We start from the raw sequence: 23,874 nt of genomic DNA, 5'->3' as shown, positions 1-23,874 counted from the left end.
TACTGTACAAAGATGGGTACAATATTCATTTTTACTTTTAAAGAGAACTTGTTTGAGTAATTTATTCAGGCGGCCCATGTGTGCATTGTGTGGTAGGTCTTTGGGTTAGTAGGTTTTTGGTCTGATATAGCAGGACTCTAATGATATCGTCAATTATGAAATGCGTGCCAATGGTCTGACAAATAGCGATGCCGACGACCATGCGGAGTGGAGACGAAACAGTAGGAAAGCGGAACTTTAGCTACGACACTAAACGGCTGAGGAAGTAACCGGGAAAACGCGCAGATTTATAGGATGTACATCTGAGCATCTGAGCGCAAATATTACTCGGATAGTTAGTTTGCAATGTGATAATTTCTTACTAATCTGACCATTCAATTGATATATACCATTTTTCTTTGTTACAGATCAATCAAGTGGGCCCCAGGACAGTACCCTGAGGAACTCGGAACCAAAACTGACCAATATAATAACGAGCGACATTAATTCTAATCTGACACCGTCTAATATAACCCCAAGCATCACACCAAGCCTCTCAGGCACAAAACAAGATGACAACTATCCCAAAATCAATTATCCCCCGACATCGAGCATATCGAATGCCTCCGCAAAGTCCGCAGACGATTTTGATGTCAATGAATATTTTGCTAGGCTCCAAGGAACTAGATATGTTAGCGCTCCCATAAACAGTCTCATCAAAGAAGACAGCAATGCAAGCCTTGAAGCAACAGAGGAGAATTTGGAAGAGATTAACCTAAATGAGCCAGATAAAAGTCTAGAAGTCCAACAAAGTTTGACCGCTGATATAGCTCAGAATTTCTCACAATTGCCAACGGTTTTGCCTCAAGTTGCCAGTGCAGTATTTAGTTCTTTCTCTAATATGTTGAGTATGAAGGGCAGGGAACAGACTCCCGATGATCCGAAGGTACAGCCAGGACATCAGGTGCCGCTTCAGAGGGAAGAGATCAATGTTCCATTGATGGGCGTTGATGAGCCTGTCAAAGATGTGGCGCCTCCGCCAAAGGAGCCTCCTATCGGTGGTAAGTTCTACATTAAATTTTTAAGCCTTATCTATTGCCTTGTATTTTATGCGTTTCTTGATTGTACGACCCTGGACCTTACTATTAATTATCTGATAATTATTTGACAATGACTGTCATAAATTGTCGCGCTCCTGCTCAGTAAAAATTGTCGAATTTTAAAGTGTAAAAAAAAGTACAATAGTCAGTTTGAGAGGTGTATATCTAATACTCGTATTGTAATATGTGGCCGTTGAAATCAAAAGGGACCTTATGGCGGCTGGCACTTAGTATTTATTGCCCTTGCTCGAATACAAAACAACGGCAATAATGGCAAAGTGCCGGGCGCCGTAAGGTATCTTTTGATTTGGACGGCCACATATTTTGTTTATTTTATTTAAATTTTCTTTGCCAGTGCATAGTACGGACATGGTTTCGGATGCTTAATAAGCTTTGCCTCTGTTCCGATTCCCTACTCATGTGCTATCAGCTACAAAGGTTATGTTTACTAAGTAAGCAGGCTATCCTAATCCCGGCGCTTGTTATCCATCCTACTAATATTATAAATGCGAAAGAGTGTGAGGACGTATGTGTGTACATTTGTTACTCTTACGTAAAATCTACATGACAGATTGTTATGAAATTTGGTACATGGGTAGAATATACCCTGGAATAACGCATAGGGTACATTTTATCGCGAAATTCCGACAGGAGCGAAGGCCCGGGGCGCAGCTAGTACATAGTATAAACACAAATGACCCTATAACTCGTCAATGTGATTTGGAGCCGAAACAGCTCGGTGACCTCTCACGATTCCGGCGTAACGAAGTGCAATTCTAACCAAATAACTATAATTTAGTCCGTCTGTCTGTTGATGGGTTCGCGCACGCATATATTACGTGTGATGATGCTAACTGGTTTTGTGATGGCGAAAATTATATGTCGTTTCCAAAAAGGCAGTGATATATTTTTTAATAATTTTTTTTGTTATCCTAATTTGGCTACCACTGCACAGGCTTGTGGCTAGTGTGGAGCCATCTGTTCATTTTAATTCATTGTAATGATTTTTGTCTAATAAATATATCATTGACCGACCGAGCGACGCTTACAAATCAACTTGCAAAAATACATGTATGTATGTTTGTAACGCGTTAAATTTCGAACCTTTAGTCTGATTTTGATGAAATTTAAAAGGTATATAGGATCTGTCAATAGATTTTTTATGTTCGTGGGGCAACAAAATCGGTTAAGTCGTATTTGAAATATTCACAAATTTGTAAAAAAATATTGTATATCATACTAGACTCATTATTAGCCCCTTTCGCAAAATGTCCTGTTTGGATGACTAATCTTGAGCTCCTCCGTGCTTCGGAAGGCACGTTACGCTGTTGGTACCGGTTTTATAATGCAATCGTTAAAACTTGCCAATCCGCAATGGGCCCGTGTGATTGGTCGTGTCGTATCCCATACTTCTTTTCCGTCATTAAGGTAGGTTTGTGCCCCAGCAGTGGGGACGTTTAAATTGCTGATGATCAAGGAATTGTCGAGTATCGCGCTACGATATACAGCAGTAGCTCATTTTATAAAAACAAAAGTCACAGGTCTTATCTTAACCACTTGACCACGACCACATCAATGACGTATTGCCCCTAATCTCAGTTGTTGTGGTTTCAACTGGTCTCGTGAAGGACATGTTATTAAATACATACAAATCACGTGGATGAACGCACTTTAAACAAAACAGAAAGCCTACCACGAAACATAACAACACGAAGCACATTACTAACGTCCACATGCTATCTCTTTTTAACATAATGTGTGCGCTTCGTGAAAAATAAGTTTTTGACACAAACTTTTATTGTTGTCAGTCTGATCTTATTGCATTAAATGCGTGACAAAAAAATATGTGGGTGCAATAAACCGTTCTTTGTAGGGATCAGTCATTTACATCCTAGTTCAGGCACCTTATTAATTTGAGATCCTTTTATTTATATTCTTATTTCTGTTAATAATTATAAATATATCCTGTAAGAATTGAATAAAGAAATAAAGAAAATCAGTTAGTCATACTTATCATAATAATGCAATGTCATCCAAACTAAACGTGTGTATAAAAAAGTTCAATCACTTGCAGATATCAGATTCGAATTTGAGTTACTTCACCCGAACCATAGATACTTGCACACATTGCAAGTCAAATAAAAGTTTTTAAAAAGAGAGAACGTGCGGACGCAATGACGTGCTTCGTGTTTATGTTTCATGGTAGCCCCCTGTAAATACATTCCCACGACACGCGTGACCCCGGGGCCCTTTGAGGTCATATATTAATATAATTATACACAACATTTATATATTAGTAAATCTCTTCCGTGCTATGAGACTTGGCATTTTTATTAATTTGTTGGTCTGTATTTGAACCTTATCGGTTTTTAAAACAAGCCTTGGTTCGCACGAGAATTGAAATTTCAAGTGCGGATGGGATTTCGCGATAGTCTGGCAGCTAATAGACAATAATAGCATTTCCAAAGAGCGATTTTATTTACCGTATACAAGATATCTTCTTCATAGTTTTACTCCCCATGGCTGAGGGTCGTGGTCATTACGTGGAATTAGCGCTGAGAAAAGCGTATAATTTTAAAGATTGGATCATTCGAATCTGTATCAGTGCAAAGATTCGAATCAATTAATGCATCATTTGGATCAATTGGATCATATCACCGGATCTCAGACAGATTCAAGAGCAGAGAGCAAGATTTAGTCGCGTTACGAATGAAACGAAAATTACTTAATGCTTTAATTGATATAGAATATTGTTTTAAAAAATCGAATAAATATATTTTTATATTTGCTAGAAGTTAGAAAAAAATCACCTAAAATCAATTCGATTCTCCTTCATACTTTGTTCAGGCTTAGGACTGACAGTTTTACTAACTGGCGTATTTAAAAATCGATTTTATTTACAGTGTATATTACAGTTTTCGGATTATTTATGTACAATTGTACATTGTTCATTTTTTTTGTATTTTTTATTATTTTTTCTATGTACCGCGACGCGACTCGATGTTGCCCGAATCATTACGAACAGTCGTTAGTTAATAGTCAACCAGTGTGCAGGTTTCCTCACGATGTTTTCCTTCACCGGAAGCAAGTGGTTGTCGATGAAAACTACTATACATGAGTCAGATTGGTATACAAACTGGCACGCGTGGGATTCAGACAGACGGGCGTCTTAACCATTACACCACCACCGCTTCAATGGTTGATGTAAGATAAAGTATAAGAAAACTATTAGATTGATATACAAACTCATCTTAATCACTAAGCTATTGGCTTTGACACCATATAATATATGACAGTGTGTTTAAATTATAGCTAGATTTAAACGCAATATACAGGTTTAGCCTGGTGTCTGTCAGGCTAGATTTTCTACTATAATTATTCTGTGGCAACTTGTCACACTAACTGTGTAGTCGGTTAATTTCCATTGGAAGTACTTTAGCTAGCATACACACGCATATATGTATATTATCACGCCTGTTTTCCGTGGGGGTAGGCAGTAGCGTTGCTTTGCTTGATTTTATTTTTACAAAGCGGGGTTTTGAATTCTGATGATTAAAAAAGCGGCATAGTTTCAAACGCGGGACATAATAGAAAAAAAAAACGCAAATTATTATAGTTGATTAGTTTTTTTTTCATAGTATAAGAATAAAAATAAAAAACAAACTTAGCTGAATAAAATAAATTTTACAAGAATAAAAATTAAATACAAATTCGATTGAAAATTTGAATTATGTATCTATTTTATAGATCTATTCTTTGTACATAATATGCCGTTGTCTTGTTTTTTTTTTGCTTCCGCCTTCCGAAGATGCGTGCTAATGGTCTGACAATGACGAACTCAGGATGCAGAATACTAGAAAAAAAAGGAAATAGGCTCTACCGCTGTATACCGGAGACAGTGGGACGATACATAATTTTTGTTCTACTTAAATACGATCCCACATAACATCTCTGTATGTTCTAAGGTTCACGGTTAGATAATATTTTTAGCATTAAGTCCGCCTATTATTATTGTACAAATTGTGTGTTTGAGCAATGAAGTTTAAATACATAATTACATTTTAAGAATTTAGACTTATGATTTTTTCGTTTGTTTCAGGTACCTCAAACTATCGGATCACTACGAAAAAGAAAGCGTATGCCCAAATACCTGGCTTAAGTTCCCGTGACAGCGCACAAGGCAATCCATACCCACCAAGTCATAACGTTCCATTTATACCACTTAATCTTCACATCACTGATTATCAAAATCAACCACCAACAACTGATTATATGAAACCTGAACATCTAGTAGATAATAAACAAAAGGAAATTGATATGTTTAATCCAGTGTCTGTTTCTACGTATAATGTTGAATGTAGTCTTCAAGCACCAAGCAACAAACAGCCCAATTATTCACAAAACAAAACCGCTTTTGATTTAAATGCCGATCAAGCTGCAAGCAATACTCAGCCTAATTGTTTTACACACAAGGTTGAATCTGTTCCTCAAGTATCAGAAGGATTTGAATCACGTAATATTCAATACATTGCGCAACCACCATTAATTCCGCCACCACCAATGTTTTCTAATATCCCGCGGAGAGATAGCCAAAGCGGTATAGGAAAGTCTGTCTTACCTCCATCAGTTGCACGACGTATTTCAGCAAATCATCCAGTGATTAAACCGCAGACTTCACAAACCACATTCGATACTGGTAACATTTTTGTACCGTCAATTGATAATGCTCAAGAAAATCAGCAATTGACTGAACACGCGATTAATGAGCCGCACTCGTTTCATTCAACTTCTGGAGTAGCCTTGACTGGAATTCAACCGACACATAATCCATCGTTCATGCAACCGCAAGCGTCTATATTTCCTTTAAGTTCTTCAAGTCAAGCTGCAATTTCCACAATTTTGCCTCCTACACCAACTAAACCAAGAACAGCAGACACAACTCAAATAGACTTTCAAGCAACGAATAGTTCTTTTGTGCCAACAGCAAGTTTACCCCAAGCAACTTCCAGTTTTCCAGTTGACTTGCCTCCTCCACCGAAGAAGCCAATAGCACCACCTTCAAGATTTACGTCAAAATCAGCTACGAGCGCCTTTCAATCTACATCCAAATCAGCAAATTTACCACCACCACCAACAAACATATTTACGCCAGATTTTTCTGCAGATGCTTTTCAACCAACCTCTGCTTTTGCTGCAAACATTCAAAAATCAAGTGATGCCGATGTGCCTCTACCACCAACTGGTATTATAAATCAAGTTCCGTCAGTTAGTTACCCTCTTGATCTGCAGAATGTGACATCTCACGCAATGACAACTACTACAATAACTGCTCCACCAATGAATATTTTCCACCCGTCTCCAATTTCATTAAGTAATCCATCACCAGATTTAACACCACGGCCTGCAATGGCTGCAATGAATACAACCGATGCAATACCAGCTATCGAGACAAGCACGCAAGCAACGGTATCAAATGTTCCGCCGACATTCTTTAACTCAAACACAGTGCAAGTGCAAAACGTACAAAATATTACACAACCGAATATAAATAGTTTATTTACTCCCGCACCAGAACCAGAACCACCAAAACCGGTGGCAGAACCTCCAAAAATATCAGGAAATTTGAACTACAGAATGACGAAAAAGAGGCCTCAGTATTATTCAGGTCCCATTGAAGGAGTTGGATCTATAAGTAATAATGTAAAGCCTACATTACAATCCACAGTCAATCCTGGAAATTTTCACGGTGCTTTATTTATGCCCGATCAAAATCAAGAGTTAGTAGCTCCTACCTGTGAACATACTCAAATGTCACCCAATATTGAGCATACTAATATACCACAATCGTATCATCCAGTCGATATAAGCAAGACAACTGAACAATCCTTTGAAACTAATTATAGTACTGCTTTCGATCTAAGCAGACAAACCACAGAGGCTTATGAACCACCTAAACAGGAAACCAAAGGATTTGGCATTATTGGTTCTTTGAAATCCAAACTTGGTTCGTTAGATATTAATAAGATTCAAAATAGCGTGACTACCTTTTTTGATCCGGATTATAACAGTGCCAAAAAGGAAGATGATTCTCATAAACAATATGGAAGTCAGTCTAATCCGGCAGTTTTTACTCAACAAGATAATTTAGGGATATGCATAGATCAAAATTCTCAAACATATCCTCATTACAATTATCAAATGAATTATCAGAGTCAACCAAACAGCTATGGAGAAAACAATCAGTATTATAATACTCATGAATATTTTTATCAAAATCAGACTCAGATGTATCCAAGTTGTACTGATTTTACACAAGTTTTTAGTCAACAAAATTATCAATCAGCAATTGAAAATGCTGAAAATGTGATTGAAACTGGAAATATTTACCACGAAAGTATAGACAGTAGTGCATCGGGAGAATCGAAGATTACAAGTGATGCTCAAGTTGCTACTCAAACTCATTGCCGAGATGTTGAAGAAAATGACAATGTTTTAAGTGCTAATAGTTCCGGTCAAGCTCTCATTCAAAGCGTCAGTTTTGGCGAAACTAATTTATTTTCTAAACAATTTTTAGACAATAATATCTCAATACCAGATTTGATTCCGAAACTTGAAGGATTGGACTTGCATTCGAACGTAGTCTCATCAGAAGGAGATATACAAGAAAAATTAGTAAGAGAAAAAGGGCTAACAGATTTACACAGGCATGAAGTCCCTTTGAGTGAACAATTAGATGTCAATAATACGGAAACGTCTGATATTTCCATTGCCAGTTTTCAGTTTGATGATAACTCAAATAGGACAGAAATACATCAGTCCATTTGCCCACCGATATTTCCTGATAACACATTAGAATCTGAGCCAAACGTATCAGGAAATCGTCAAGAAACTGAAAGTGTAAAATTAGAAAATGCCTTTGCAAATTACATCTTTGATACAGACAGCAATGATAAGGACTTTTTTAACAAACAACATTTAGAAAAGGATACCGCCACTGGATCCTTTCCTACAAACGTATCTTCAGTACCCTTATTTGATTTATCTTCCATGATTGCTGATAGATCTAAAGCTGTCGAAGAATTAAATGATGAGACGACAAATGAAGCAAATGTATTTGATCGAGATGCAAGCGTAAGTTTCAGTGAAAATGATCTAGAAAATAAACCTCTCCATGAAGATAGTCAAGAAGAAAATAATATATCCGATTTTAATATTTGCGAAACTTGCAGAGAAGTAACTAAACCCGAAATCGAAGATGAAAAGGAAGTTGAAGATTTGACAACACAATTGATAGAAAATATCATAGCTCCTATCCAACTATCAAATCCTGTCGAAGTGCCTTTAACAGAAGTTAATACTCCAGTAGATGATAGAATTATTTTCGACTCTGACCAATGCGCTGCAATCTCACACATAACCGAAGAAACAATGGAAACCATTCACGGACAATCCGCTACCAAGCTTATAGAGAATGACAGGTCCGAAAAAAATACTAGAAGTTATGGTTGGTGTGCAGATAACACTAGTGTTATGTCGAAAGACCTCTCTGGTCCTGATTATACATTTCAGATGAATACAAATGCTATTGGCTTCTTCGGTGATAATTCTATGTTCTTCGATGATATTCCATGTAATGCTAGTGATGAAATTAAAGCAGAATTCAAAATTTCTCAAGATGATACCAATGCTACTGTTGTTCTACCAAGGCAGATGAGCATACCTACAGCACCGCCAGCCCAAGATGATGATTCCAAATCTGACGAAAATGGTGGTTTAGATGTACATTCTATTGAACAAGATGCAAAAAACGATTTTCCAATATTTGAAGAATTCGTTATAGATCCTTCAGAAACAGATGACGACAAAATTGAAATAAAAGAGAGGGAAAGAAGTTCCGATGATCCTATACCTAACGCAGATACATTTACTAACAGAGTGGAAAGATTTAAACAGATGGAAGAAAATATTGACATAAATGACGATGTATTTGATATGCAGAAAAAAATTGAAATTGTTACTTCCAATAGTCCGGCTATAACTATTGCTTCGTATTTTGATACTGGAAACTATGCAGCAGAGACACATTATAAGAATTCTATGTCATCTTCATCGCCCTTCAGCCAAATAAATGTTTGCTCTCCAAGTATAACGACACGCATTCCCCCTGGATTTGAAAGCGAATATCAGAGACGTTTAAGCGGAATATCTTCGGATTCGACAGGACAGATCAAAAATGAACCTTGTATACCAGACTGCACGACTCAAACTAAAGTAACATCTACAACAACTTTCAGTACAGTACACAATACCATTCAAGATACTTTCCCAAAAATTATAGAGCAGACTGCTTTGTTCTCGAAGTTGGATTTAAAAGAGCAGACACAAGAATCAAGTCCAGAGAAGTTACCTCCTTTCGCTTCAATATTTGGTGTAAACAAAGATATCGATGATCATTCTGTGTCATCAGTGTCTAAAACGGAAGAAGCAAACACACAAATGTCTTCTTTTTTGGGGTTACACCCAGTTAAACTGGAGGGCGGTGACGCAGCATCGATTTTTGCCGATAAACCCCCGCTAGCTGAATCGTTACCAGATCCCTTAAGCTTCTTTACATCTAAAGAGGAGCCTAAAGAAGAAACAGACAATAGTTTCAATAGACTAGCTAGTTATTTCTCGACACCAACAAAAACGGACCCAGCGAAGTCTTTTTTTGAGTTGAGCCAAAGTCAAAACCATTACAGACATGCTTCTAGTGTAGAAAGCGCTGGAAAAATTAATATAAGTCCAAACCATAATAAAGTCATTCCAAATACTAACCTAATAAATGATTTGTCGTCGATTCAGAATATTGTAAATGACCAAGTAGTTAGAACAGTAAATTACTTCACAGTAGTGTACGATAGTAACATTAATATAGACAAAATGAAACTAACCGAGCCCAAATACTGTAAAGACGATTTAGACGAAATTTTACATAAAGATTATTCAGAAGTAGAGGAAAAGTATAATGACGATGTAATAAAAGAAGTTAAAAGTTGTAACGATTGCTGTAACATTACAAAAGAATACAAAAAACTGTACAGGCGCGTTATGGATAATGATAATTCAGATAAAAGGCCAGATAAAATGAATATTACGGAAGGTAAAAATAGTAAACGTGACAAGAAGGAGGGGTCAGTGAAGTTAGAACAAGACGACGAAGCGAACGATGAAGTCAGCATGCTTACTGAGGTATTTACACGTATCATTTTATGTTAAACTAGCTGTTTGCCCCCGTCTCGCCCGTGTACAATTCTCTCGGGAGCAGTTTCTTTCTCCGTATTAATTAAATTTTGATTAGGATAGTAGGAATAAAATATCCATAACGCATTTAAAATACATCATAGGGAAAGAACACCCCCTTAGGGAAAGAATTACCATTAAAACTCCTTTCTTAGCGGACGTCTCCTAGCCATGATCTACCTTTCTGTCAAATTTTTCAGTCATTGATTTAAAATTCACTCAGCGCATTTAGCGCCACTTATAAGGGAATGGTTTTTCGCAAATCCCACGGGAACAATAGTCTTTTCCGGGATGAAAGGTACCTTCTCCATACTCTTAATTGTATATATGCGAAATTTCATGAAGATTGGTTGAGTAGATAACGCGTGAAGAGGTAACAAAAACTTACTTTCACATCAAAGAAAACAAAAAAGTCAATAAGTATTCGATGCACCTAGGGCTCGCCGAACATAAGCGGCTAAATCCCGATAAATATAAATAAATATAAATATATTAGGACAAATCACACAGATTGAGCTAGCCCCAAAGTAAGTTCGAGTTATGGAATACTAGCTCAACGATACTATATTTTATAACAAATACATATATAGATAAACATCCAAGACCCGGGCCAATCAAAAAAGATCATTTTCCATCATGACCCGACCGGGGATCGAACCCGGGACCTCTCGGTACAGAGGCAAACACTTTACCACTGCGCCATCGAGGTCGTTAGTCGATACGTCGTACGATAACACATATATAACATATAAATTTGTCTTTTTAAGTTAGTATAGTTGTTTTTTCAGTGCTCAAGTATATTTTTAGGGCGTCATCTATTTTTCATACTAATATTATAATTGCGAAAGTAAATCTGTTAAAAGATAATGTCTATTTACAGCATTTAATTGTAATCTATTACAAATTTCATCAAAACCTGCTTAGCCTTTCAGCTGTTAGTCCATAACATGTATTTTGTATTTTATTTATATCTCACGAGTTTATTGTTTTCTTTTTACAAGAATTATTTATTTAAACTTTTTAGTTTAGTTTATTTTATTTCACATTGAAATAAACTTTGAATTGAATAAAAATTAATCAAACATCCCACCCCGAATTGTACTCAGCTCAAAAGTACCCATCACGCTTAATTTAAATACTTAACTAATTAAATTTATTTGATTTTCAAATTCAAATTCAAATCATTCAAAAATTAGACCTTCACAGGCACTTTTTCTCGTCAATATTTAACAGTGTTGGTCCCTATCATGCCAGATCGGCTTACCATTATTGTTTCTTACAATGTTTTTTTTTCTTTCTAATAATATATAAAAGTACATAATGTACATAGTCAAAAGGTATATCAAAACAGGTTATGATTGTGATCCGAGTGCTGATTATAATATATATATATATATATATATATATATATATATATATATTATAATCGATGTGAAACACAATTAACTTACATGAATTTTTTTAAATTTGATTTAAAGGTTTCCATTACAAATTTTCCAGAGCCGTCCATCGGTTGAGTACACCCCAGTGCGTCACCACTGGTTCTACCGGGTTGATCAGGAGTCCAAGTCTCTGTGGCGGGGATTCTCATCGTCCGACTCTAAAGCTCTGGAGGAAGCTTTTAACAGCCGTAAGTAGCTAAAGATATTCGGCAGAATCTAAAATTACGAGTATATTACAGCAGAAACAAGTTAGCACATGCGCTCGACGCGCGAACTTCATCGGACAAAAAATGCTACGGCAGGTCGACAATACGAGTAACATGCGCTTCTTTTTAACAAGATACCTCTCTGATATCAAGAATATTAACACGTTCGATGTATTCAAGAAACAATTAGCCAAACATATAATTTCTACATACTGAACTTGTCTGTTGTGTTCAGTTTATTAGTGTGACAACGAATATAATATTTCTTGTATTTTGTGTTCTCATGTAAGTGATGTAAAATATTTCTGAGAATAAATCTTCTAGTCTTTAAACCTAATACAAACAATTCAATGTAAATCAATGCTTAAGTTCACTAGTGTTCGCGATTGCTCGCCACTCGACGGCGACGGTAGTCGTAAAAGTAATGTCGGTCTGTTTTCGGCGACTTGACTAAAATCCGACTCTCGCACTTTTTTCGAATTCGAATCAACTTGGGGGAAAATAAATAATATGTATGTATGTATGTATGTATGTATGTATGTATGTATGTATGTATGTATATATGTATGTATATATGTTTGTTTGTAATGCGATAACTTTCGAACTGTTGCTCTTTTTGATGAAATTTGAGGAGGTATGTAGGATCTGTCAATAGAATTTTTAAGTTCGTGGGGCAACAAAATCGGCTAAGTCGTTTTTGAAATATTCACAATTTTGTAAAAATTTATTGCGTTCGCGAGGTCAAGTTCGCGGCGAACAACTTGTAACTAGTTAAATAAAATTACATCAATATTGTATTAATTTCAGCCAACCTGAACGAGAACACACTAGTGCCGACAGATGGCGGTCGCTATGACGTCAACGTTATTGGCAGGCTCCGAATAGCGGTGTACTGGTCTGATAAACCCACGAATGTTAGGAGGTACTTCAATTTCATATCTTTAATTATAGTTCAAATTATGCATGTAATCTATACTTCTATACTATTATTATGAAGGGGTAAGCGTTTGTGAGTTTGTATGTTTGAGGCTGGTAATCTCCGAAACTACCGAACCAATTTCAAAAATTCTTTCACCATTATAAAGGTACATTATCCAAGATTGCAATAGGCTAATATTTTATTTCGAAATTCCCACGGGAGCGAAGCCCCGGGCAACATCTAGTCACTAAATAAACTTACTTTTCCATTTACCTCTATAATATTAAGTTGCTAATAATCAGGAATAAGGAATATTCCCAAGGAGGCATGACGTCAGACAAGCGCCCGGTTGTAAAATCACAGCAGAATCTTCAACATTTTAAGTTTGTTTTTCACGCTGACCCCGGGCTACGCGGCTTCACAACGTGAAGCTGTAATGCAACCGAAAACATGCAGATACGAGAGGAGAGAAATAAGGGATAGTTAGGATTAGGGTGGAAGCGGTGGTGGTGTAATGGTCAAGACGCCCGCCTGTGGATCGAAAGGTCCCAGGTTCGAGTCCCACTCGTGCCACATGAGTTTGTATACCAATCTGACCCATGTATAGTAGTTTGCATCGACCACCACTTGCTTCCGGTGAAGGAAAACATCGTGAGGAAACCTGCACACTGGTTGATTCTTATTAACTTGTTTGTGAAATGGAGAAGGCAATGGCAAACCACTCCATTAATAATGCCAAGAAAGTTGTTGTGTTTGTTTCATTCCACGTAATAACCACGACCGTCAGCCTGAGGAATACGACTATGAAGAGAGGATTGGGATAGAGGATTTATGACTAAGTTTCTGATGGGTGGTTGTGTTTTGTTCTCCAGGTGCAGTTGGTTTTACAAAGGGAACACGGACGCGAGATATGTGCCTTATCCGGAGACGATTGCAGAGAAACTGGAGGTGTGCCGTTGTTTTTGTATTTAATTATTATATATAAATATATTAGGATAAATCACACAGATTGAGCTAGCCTCAAAGTAAGTTCGAGACTTGTGTTATAGGATACTAACTCAACGATACTATATTTTATAACAAATACATATATAGATAAACATCCAAGACCCGGGCCAATCAGAAAAAAATCATTTTCCATCATGACCCGACCGGGGATCGAACCCGGGACCTCTCGGTTCAGAGGCAAGCACGTTACCACTGCGCCACCGAGGTCGTAATCTAGTAGCACAAATCAAAAATAATATTTTGGTTTGGTGCTACTGGATGGCAATATTTAGAAATAGAACGCGCTATTGCGAAGGCCAAGATCAAATCAAATCACTTATTCAGAAATTATTTATATAGTTTCTTCTCTCATGTATTTCCAATACGCACTTATCTTGTTTGAACGAGATGGAAGATTTGTCGTGGTCTGTAGCTTTCTCTGTCTACGCGCTATTGGTTGTTTTTTTGTTTTGTTAGATCATGTAATTATTTTGATTTATTGTAAATGGTTGAAACATTAGTGAGCCTATTTTGAGCAAGTGTGTTTGAAACATATAAATATATAATATATATATTTCTAGGAGGAATATCGCCACGGCATGACGACCGGCGAATGGCATCGACGACTGGTCCTACCGAACAACGAATTGGTCGTGATGCATGGACCCGCAGTTATGGTTCACCTACTGCAGGCCAACACTGACGGCTTCGGTTCTACTCCGGTAAGTCCTACCAAGAAGGTCCTACCAAAGAGGTCCTACCAACAAGGTCCTACCAACAACGTCTTACCAACAAGGTCCTACCAAAGAGGTCCTACCAACAAGATCCTGCCAACAAGGTCCTACCAACAAGGTCTTACCAACAAGGTCTTACCAACAAGATCTTACCAACAAGGTACTACCAACAAGGTTCTACCAACAAGGTCCTACCAACAAAGTTCTACCAACAAGGTCCTACCGAAAAACGTGGCTTCAAATTTTCTTCGGCAAATAAATAGAAACTACGCAAAAAATAGACGACCCAACTCCCTATTAACCCTGTTCACTAAACTATCCGACCATCCTAAACCCATCCTACTTCCAGCTATTCAGTTTCGGCAAGAGAGTGTACAGGAACCCGCCAAAGATACGCGTGTGCCGTGACCAAAGAGCAGTCATAGACCATCTGATCTTCCTTGTCCATGGCGCTGGAGAATACGAGAGCAAAAAGCAGCAAGAAAAATATGTTAGTTCCACTTTAATATTGCGTCAGATGTGTTGCCTCCGCGGATACCTCGTTAGTGTATGTTCAGCTGTAGTGCGTAGATAGAAATAGTAGTTATGTACACTGAAAATACCTTAAAATAGACATTAGGTATTTATCTAATTTTGAAAATCATAGTGTAGTTGACAAGCTCAGATAATTGTAAAAAAATATGTATAATCTAGATGAAGATATATATTTAGGATCATTAAGATAATTCTATAGACTGTAACAATGCAGCTGGATCTAAATACGAAGATTTAAAGTATATTTAGGCGAATCAACTTGGGCAAAATGTCGACCACTTGGGTCACCACGGTTTGGCTTGTCGTACTGCCGGCGTGCCAGCTGCCCCAGAGCCTACTGGCATTTCAATGGGCGACGGTAAGAGGCCGGACGGCATGACACTCATTCCGTGGTGTGGGATGCGACGTGCGTGGATACAGTAGCTCCATCCCACGTAGCGGCCAGCGGCGACCGCCTGTGAGGCTGGTGCGGCTGCGTGGGCGGCAGAGTCCGGCAAAAGGCGTAAATATGCATCTCTGGGGGAGTCATACATATTTATGCCTTTTGCTGTAGAGAGCCTGGGACCATGGGGTGCGGATGCAAAAACCCTTTACAAAGAAATTTCCGCACGCCTGGTCGATGTCTCCGGGGACCCAAGGGCTGGTGACTATTTTGGCCAAAGTTTGAGTTTGGCCATACAAAGAGGAAATGTCGCCAGCCATCTGGGAACTTTACCGCACGACGACGATTTTTTATTTAAATTAATTTAATATTTATTATTTTAAATTTTTAGTTTAAATGTGTATATACGTTTTAAAAAATATATTGGGGAAAGTAAACACTTACTTGGCCAAACATATTTTTTTTGTATATATGTATGTTTGTAACGCGATAACTTTCGAACCGTTGGTCTGATTATGATGAAATTTAAAAGGTATATGTAGGTTCTGTCAATACAAATTTTAATTTCGTAAGGAATCAAAATCGTTTGAGTCGTTTTTGACATATTCAGAATTTTGTAAAATTTTATTGTGTTCGCGAGGTTTAAGTTCGTGGCGAACCACTATTAATGTTATTTTGGATAAATATGCCATCATACACTTTGAGACTATCATAAAGTCTTCACAATATAAAATTTTTAAATTAAATATTTTAAAATATACATATTTTTTCCTAGCAATCGGCAATGCGCCCGCGCGTCGTCCGTCGCGGCTGGGACGAGTCGGAAATAGAAGACACGGAACCTTCTAACATTGATCACCTTTTGCTCTTGTGTCATGGCGTCGGTTCCGCTTGCGACATGCGCTTCCGGTCTGTGGAGGAAGTCGGTGAGTTAACAAGATGGCCGCCAAGTATAAGCAGCAGTTTGCTGTTGCTCGAAGTTACACGTGAAGCTCAGTGGCGCCCTCAATACTGAATCGTAATGTTAAGTTACCTTTAAATTTTGCATGTATGTCTGTGAAGTTGGATTTTGTAAAAAAGGGCGAAATTATATGCTACAGGAAGCTGTAGAAGCGCTACTATTAGACTTGTAAGATGCAATATTTGACTTTTATTAAGACACAAGTCAAAATAAGTTTCAAATAACGCCACTAGAGGACAAAGCCATCACACTTATATATGTCGTAGTCTTATTTTTAACTTGGCCAAATTGTAATATTCCCGGGCAGATCGTGATTTAGCTAATATGGCACAGCGACATGTGAAAATTGGCTCCGGTGACCACTTCTCAACAGGTCGGCCGTATGCCTGTTTGCTTGCTCAGTAAAATATATATATTTAAAACTAGCTACGCCCCGGGCTTCGCTCCCGTGGGAATTTCGGGACAAAAAGTACCCTATGTGTTATTACATGTTACATTCTACCCGTGTACCAAATATCATAACAATCGGTCCAGTAGTTTTTGCGAGAAAGAGTTACACACATACATCCTCACAAATTTTCGCATTTATAATATATTAGTATAACACTCATTCTATGTTTTCAGTGAACGACTTCAGATCGACAAGCCTTCAATTATTGCAGTCACATTACAGAAATTCGTATGAAAACGGAATTGTTAATAGAGTCGAGGTAAGTGTTTTTAATGTTACATATGTATGACTTGCTTTTGCCCGCGGTTTCGCCCGCGTAAATTTACCACGGTGACAGTTATTTTTCCGGGATGAAAGGTACCCTATGCCCTTCTTCATAATTCAAACTACGTGTTTGCAAAATTTCAAGAAGAGTGCGTGAAGAGGTAACATACAAACAAAGTTACTTTCGCATTTATAATATGTGTAAGGATTGGGATTTATAATACACTAGTTTTTGCCCGCGGCTTCGGCCGCGTAAATTTCTCGAAATGAAAGCAAGACATAATTTAAGACATAATTTTCTTACAAATTGTCTCCCCCTATTATAGTAACTTAGGGCTGATTTTTGAAAAAAAAAAAGGCCGTGAAAGCGGAACAGACAGACAGACTCACGCATTTATTGACCGAGCGAGCGAAGCGAGTGAGTTCTACGAATCAACTTGGGGCACAAAATACAATTTTTGTATGTATGTTTGTAATGCGATAACTTTCGAATCGTAGGTCTGGTTTTGATGAAATTTAAAACGTATGTAGAATCTGCCAATAGAATTTTTAAATTCGGGTGGCATCAAAATTGGTTAAGTCGTTTTTGAAATATTCACAATTTTGTAAAAAATGTTTTCGCGATGTCACTACTATCACTAGTCGTTCGCCGCGAACTTAGTCGCGACGAACAACCAGTAATATTAATATGCATAAACATAACATTCAAGTTAATGATAAATGTGTACGCGTTACACTCACGATTGAAACGAATATCGGACGTCCAACCATTTCCATTCAAAACAAATCAAAATTCTTTATTTAATTTAAGACGATATACATCTCTTACATACATCGATTTGACGACCTCGGTGGCGCAGTGGTAAAGTTCTTGCCACTGAACCGAGAGGTCCTGGGTTCGATCCCCGGTCGGGTCATGATGGAAAATGATCTTTTTCTGATTGATCCGGGTCTTAGATGTTTATCTATATATGTATTTGTTATAAAATATAGTATCGTTGAGTTAGTATCCCATAACACAAGTCTCGAACTTACATTGGGGCTCGCTCAATCTGTGCGATTTGTCCTAATATATTTATTTTTTATTTTATTTTTTTCCATAACTTATTGACGTCAAAAAATTACTTAAACTGAGTTCGTACGGCCGACATACAAAGCGCAGATGAAGAAGAATCGACGCAACAAACTTCACCGCAGCCTTTTCTCCAAACACGTCAATCAACAGATGTAGGTTTTATTCAGTATGTACGATGTACCTACATACATGTGTATATCGCCAGGTGCTGCCGATCTCGTGGCACGGCAGCCTCCACTCGGGCGAGACGGGCGTGGACCGCCGCCTGGCCGAGATCACGCTCGACAGCATCCCCAGACTGAGAAACTTCACAAATGACACTGTACTAGATGTGCTGTTTTATACTAGCCCTTTGTACTGTCAGGTTAGTGTATTTATTTCGCTAGTATAGTTGTTTATCCGCGACTTCGCCCGGTTCAATCCTCTCGGCGACATTTTTTTCTTGGTATGGGATAAGGAAATAATAATATTTCCAAAGGAATGCCCGACGTTAGGCGGCCGGTCTTAAAATCACAGCCGCAAACGTGACGTTCGTTTTTTATGCTGACAATTGTTATTGACTATTTCCATTAGAAACTGATAATTTTGAACGTCTTGGAGTTGTTTATTAAATATTTTTTTATCCCTAACACAAAAGACCCGCAATTAAATTACATTATACTTAAATTCTTATTCCACCACACAGACTTAGACCCTAAGTTATAACCTCAAACTCCACGAGATTAATGGACAAAATAATCAACAAAATTTGTAATTAATAAATGATTCGTTTTATACTTTTAGGGTTCCGTACCTCAAAAGGTAAAAACGGAACGCTTATAGGATCACTTCGTTGTCCTTCTGTCTGTTGGACACATTAGGGTTTAAAAATAACACAATTTTCAAGCAGATCGATCATCAATTCTTCGTATTGGGCATAGTTGTAATAAAATATACATAGCGCATTTTAATATACTCGCAGCGCCATCTAGTGTTTTTATTGCAAAGTTTTATTAGCATTTAGCGCCACCTATAATAGAATACAGGTTTTTCGCAAATCCCATCAATTCTTCGTATTGGGCATAGTTGTAATAAAATATACATAGCGCATTTTAATATACTCGCAGCGCCATCTAGTGTTTTTATTACAAAATTTTATTAGCATTTAGCGCCACCTATAATAGAATACAGGTTTTTCGCAAATCCCACGGGAACGATAGTTTTTTCCGGGATGAAAGGTACCCTATGTGTTTCACCATACTTTAAACTACATGTATGACAAAATTTCAAGATGATTGGTTGAGTAGAGAGAGCGTGAACACGTAACAAACAAACTTCCGAAATTTATAATATTAGTTAAGATAATGGATAGCTATCCCATCCGGCTTCGCACGGGTGCAATATATAAACCTCTATATACTCGTAGATATAAACCTCTTAAATCACTATATCTATTTAAAAAATCCACACCGAGATCCGTTGCGTTGTTTTAAAGAGCTAAGTGTAAATAACAGACAGCGGGAAGCGACTTTGTTTTATACTATGTAACTAGCGGCCCGTCCCGGCTTCGTTCGGGTTAAACCATAATAAATTATACACTATCTATTGGTGAAAATCGCAATACATTTTTTTGCCATTGCAATATTAAATAGAATGGTCAAGATTGGTTGATAAACGCCCAGTGTTACCAGCCGACATGAGAGAGAAAACATATTAAAGCTAAAATTCAAATTTCTTTATTAAATATAGGACATATACATCACTTATTGACGACAAAAAAATTACTTAAACTAAGTCTACTGCCGGCTTCCAAAGCGCAGGTGAAGAAGAAGCGGCGCAACAAACTTCACCGCAGCCTTTTCTCCAAAGACGTCAATTAACAAATGTAGATCTTATACTAATAGATATATATAGCTTAAAGCATGCTTTATCTTTTATATTACTAGAGTAAGTATATAAATAACAAAAATCAATTTGTATCTACAGACGATAGTGAATACTGTGTGCGCCGAGCTCAACCGCATATACCGCCTATTCAAATCTCGCAACCCATCGTATCGGGGCACGGTGTCGCTCGGGGGCCATTCCCTTGGCAGCGTCATACTCTACGATCTGCTGTGTCATCAGAATGTGAGCGAAATCTATATAATAAATAATATTAAAAGTACATTTGTAACTTTAAAAATAAATTTCGAGCCTACATTCTAAATTCACAAAAAATTAACTGTACACTTCGCTGCCGCTGGTAGCGGGTGTTGCCACTAGAGAAAACTTATATTTTTTTAATTGTTTATTTAATTTTTATGAAAGTGTATGTATTGTAATGTATTATTTATGTATGTTTAGCGTCCTTTACTAATTTACCATGTTTTATTTTATTTTTCTTTTTTTATCATGTTGGGTACGCATATGTAGCTACAGTCAATGTTTATTGTATAAGTAATATATCAATCGTAGTTATATATCTCCTTCATCACTGTTAATATACACACACACACCGTTCGCACACTGATTCGGGTCTCATCTGAAAATCAGTGTATCGCCCCTCTGGGTGATATGTGTACTGAGATGGGCCTTTTTGTATTGCTGCAACACAGTACACTTGCTCAATTGTGCTATGTGGATACTGTGTTTTATTTTGTGTTTTTAGTCTGGTTGTGTATTGTGTTGTTGTTTTACAAATAAATGTTTTATCTATCTATCTACATTTTTCACCGAGAACTGAAAGTCACAGATTGTAACGAAGATGTAAGTTGTAGAAACACGCGTTGTGAATCGTAATTTATTTCGAGTGATACATAGTGCTTTATACGACGCCTGCCTACGAATATAATAAAATTAATAGAATAAAATATAATTTCTAATACATGAATAATTACAACAACATCAATGACGACCTCGGTGGCGCAGTGGTAAAGTTCTTGCCACTGAACCGAGAGGTCCCGGGTTCGATCCCCGGTCGGGTCATGATAGAAAACAATCTTTTTATGATTGGCCCGGGTCTTGGATGTTTATCTATATATCTATTTGTTATAGAATATATTAACGTTGAGTTAGTATCCCATAACACAAGTCTCGAACTTACTTTGGGGCTAGCTCAATATGTGTGGTTTGTCCTCATTTATTTATTATTATTTATTATTAATCAAATATTCACATTAGTGCGTTTTTTTTAATAGAAATATATTTTTTGCCAGTCTTGCACTTTTAAATATTTCTTGTAAAAAATAATAGTCATTGCTGTCAATATTTATGTAACACGGAATAGGGAGTATTCCTGCACAATTATCCCGTCAGAGTACAGCACTGTATGTTAGGTACACAAAAGCTTTGCCGCCTTTTGGTATGTCGATTAAAACGTTTATTTTAGAGTACTTTATTAACCCTTTCATTATGTAAGCATTCGTTTGTGAAAATATAGAACAATGTAGTATATTCGGGTGCCGAAAAAAACTTCATACAGGTAAGATCTTCCGTCAAAATTAAGTTTATATCAGTTTATGCCACATTTGACCAAATGAAGAACATAACCTAAAATAGCGTTATTATTTTCAGGATAATCCATTAAATCCTTCCTTTTTCCTTTAAACTCGCACCACAATTGCGTAGAAGGTATTTTTCTTCGTAAATCTGCAACAATATTGAAAATTGGCGTTTTTTGCCTCCATTGGCAATGTTTGTGTACCTTAGTTGTACCAGTAGCGCCATCTGCGGTGAGCTTTGCGTAATATGGCCTATTGCGCTTGGACATGTCTAAATGACGTTTGTATGCATCGATGTTCACATTTATTTTGACCGGATTATAATAATTCCCAAGAGGAACAAAGGATTTGCATACAATTTTTCAGGCCGGTTTTTGTTCGACTTCAATTACGTACTTTCACTTATAAGTTCAAACAAGGAATTTGATTCTTTCAAATCAGGTGTCGTATAAAATGATAATAATACATACCCATGCAAAAAGCTTTACTATTTTAAATAAATGTTAGAAAATTTACAGTGTGGCAACATCTACACAACGCCGTCGACACAAAAAGCAAATTATAAACTATATATAGATGATTTACAACTCTAACGATAGGTGGCGCTACGGTTGACTCATGACAGAAACTAACAAGCCTAGACCGCGCAGACAGTGCGTTTACGATTGGTAGTATATATACAACCTCCGACGTGATCATGAATGATCACCTCGCTCCGCTCCTGCTACAACCGAAACAGACAGACAACCTTAACAATAAAGTTGACATATACCGTTTATAACGGGTCGTTCGCTATATCTATTCGAAATTTCATCGAAACCTTTTAGTCCACAGACAGAAAGACAGGCTTATTCATTTATAATATTACTAGCGGCCCGTCCCGAAATATAACGTATTACGTATATCAATTTGTAATTTAAGAATTTCTGACGGGAAATGTTTATCTTCCAGTCGGGGCAGTGCCCGTCCAAGCGGCTGGTGGGGGGCGGGGCCCCGGGGGGCGAGTGCTCGCCGCCCATCTGCTACCCCAAGCTGGACTTCAGCCCCGCCGCGCTCTACGCCCTGGGCAGCCCTATCGGTGAGTGCCCCACCCTCAGGGCTAGCGCCCGCCCCCGTCAGCTTCCCCAAGCTGGACTTCAAGTGAAAGTAAGGTTTCGCTCACCTGGCAAAAGTACGAGTAGTTTCTTATATACTAACAACAGACTGATCGATAATTTCATTTTAGTGAAAACCCTATCTTCTATACATATAATAATCTATACATAATACATATAACAAAACTGTAACTGAGCTATGTCTGTACACAGGAGATATTATAGGAAAATAATTATGGGGTCTTTATAGGACCAATAAGAACCAATAAGAAGCCAAAACAATGTTTTTCGGTGGTCGCTCATCACGAAAACCTACTACTTTATCTACTATTTACTTTTTATTCGATGGATTTTCGATGGCGGTTTCCACAGCTATATAGGGCATAGCCTAACTTAAAATCTGGTATAGCTTTCATCGCGATACGATGCTTAGAACTTGTGATATTGACAATAACAAGCTAACAAGCAACGGACGCACGAAATTAACGCGGACGAAGCCGCTGGAAATAACAAGTTGTTAATAATTTATTAGCAAAGACGGACAAGCAAATTGCATATTATATTTTAATATTATACACAAATTACTCTTAAATGACAAAGATATAAAAAAAAATACAGGATTACTGGTATCAAACGCAAAACCCACTAAAGACTACAATTTAGATTTTTTTTTCATATAAAGAAAAATACAATCTAATTTGCGATTCACATGTTAACTGTATACATACAGTTAACAACTTACTTAGCTGTTACAACAGCCAAGCAACACGAGACAGTTCAGTAGCGTTACGTAGCGGAATCGAACATTGAGTTAACGTTTTATTAACGACGACCTCGATGACGACCCCGGTCGGGTCATGACGGAAAATGATATTTTTCTGATTGGCCCGGGTCTTGGATGTTTATCTATATATGTGTTTGTTATAAAAGTTTGTATCCCATAACACAAGTCTCGAACTTACTTTGGGGCTAGCTCAATCTGTGTGATTTGTCCTAATATATT

General features: G+C 37.4%; 1 protein-coding gene and 1 non-coding gene across 4 annotated transcripts in view; one reads left to right on the top strand and one right to left on the bottom strand.

Moving 5' to 3' along the window:
• PAPLA1 (Phosphatidic Acid Phospholipase A1) overlaps nt 1-23,874 on the top strand; it is an 81,363-nt gene that overhangs the window by 51,662 nt on the left and 5,827 nt on the right. For 2 of the 3 annotated variants that reach the window (XM_053766631.2, XM_053766630.2), the window contains exons 2-13: nt 408-1,040; nt 5,179-10,310; nt 11,862-11,991; nt 12,817-12,931; nt 13,801-13,876; nt 14,497-14,637; nt 14,999-15,139; nt 16,341-16,491; nt 17,151-17,236; nt 18,522-18,680; nt 20,282-20,425; nt 22,729-22,855. In XM_053766631.2, coding sequence (XP_053622606.1) covers nt 408-1,040; nt 5,179-10,310; nt 11,862-11,991; nt 12,817-12,931; nt 13,801-13,876; nt 14,497-14,637; nt 14,999-15,139; nt 16,341-16,491; nt 17,151-17,236; nt 18,522-18,680; nt 20,282-20,425; nt 22,729-22,855 — 7,035 coding nt within the window. The remainder of the gene's footprint in view (nt 1-407; nt 1,041-5,178; nt 10,311-11,861; nt 11,992-12,816; nt 12,932-13,800; nt 13,877-14,496; nt 14,638-14,998; nt 15,140-16,340; nt 16,492-17,150; nt 17,237-18,521; nt 18,681-20,281; nt 20,426-22,728; nt 22,856-23,874) is intronic. The other variant, XM_053766633.2, reaches the window with a different exon arrangement.
• On the bottom strand, nt 14,072-14,144 carry TRNAQ-CUG (transfer RNA glutamine (anticodon CUG)). Its single transcript has one exon. It is a non-coding gene; the product is annotated as a tRNA-Gln (tRNA).

This window comes from Plodia interpunctella, chromosome 29, assembly GCF_027563975.2.
Source record: "Plodia interpunctella isolate USDA-ARS_2022_Savannah chromosome 29, ilPloInte3.2, whole genome shotgun sequence".
NCBI lineage: Eukaryota > Metazoa > Arthropoda > Insecta > Lepidoptera > Pyralidae > Plodia > Plodia interpunctella.
Note: the sequence above shows the minus strand (reverse complement) of the source record. Positions and strands in the feature narration are given on the sequence as shown.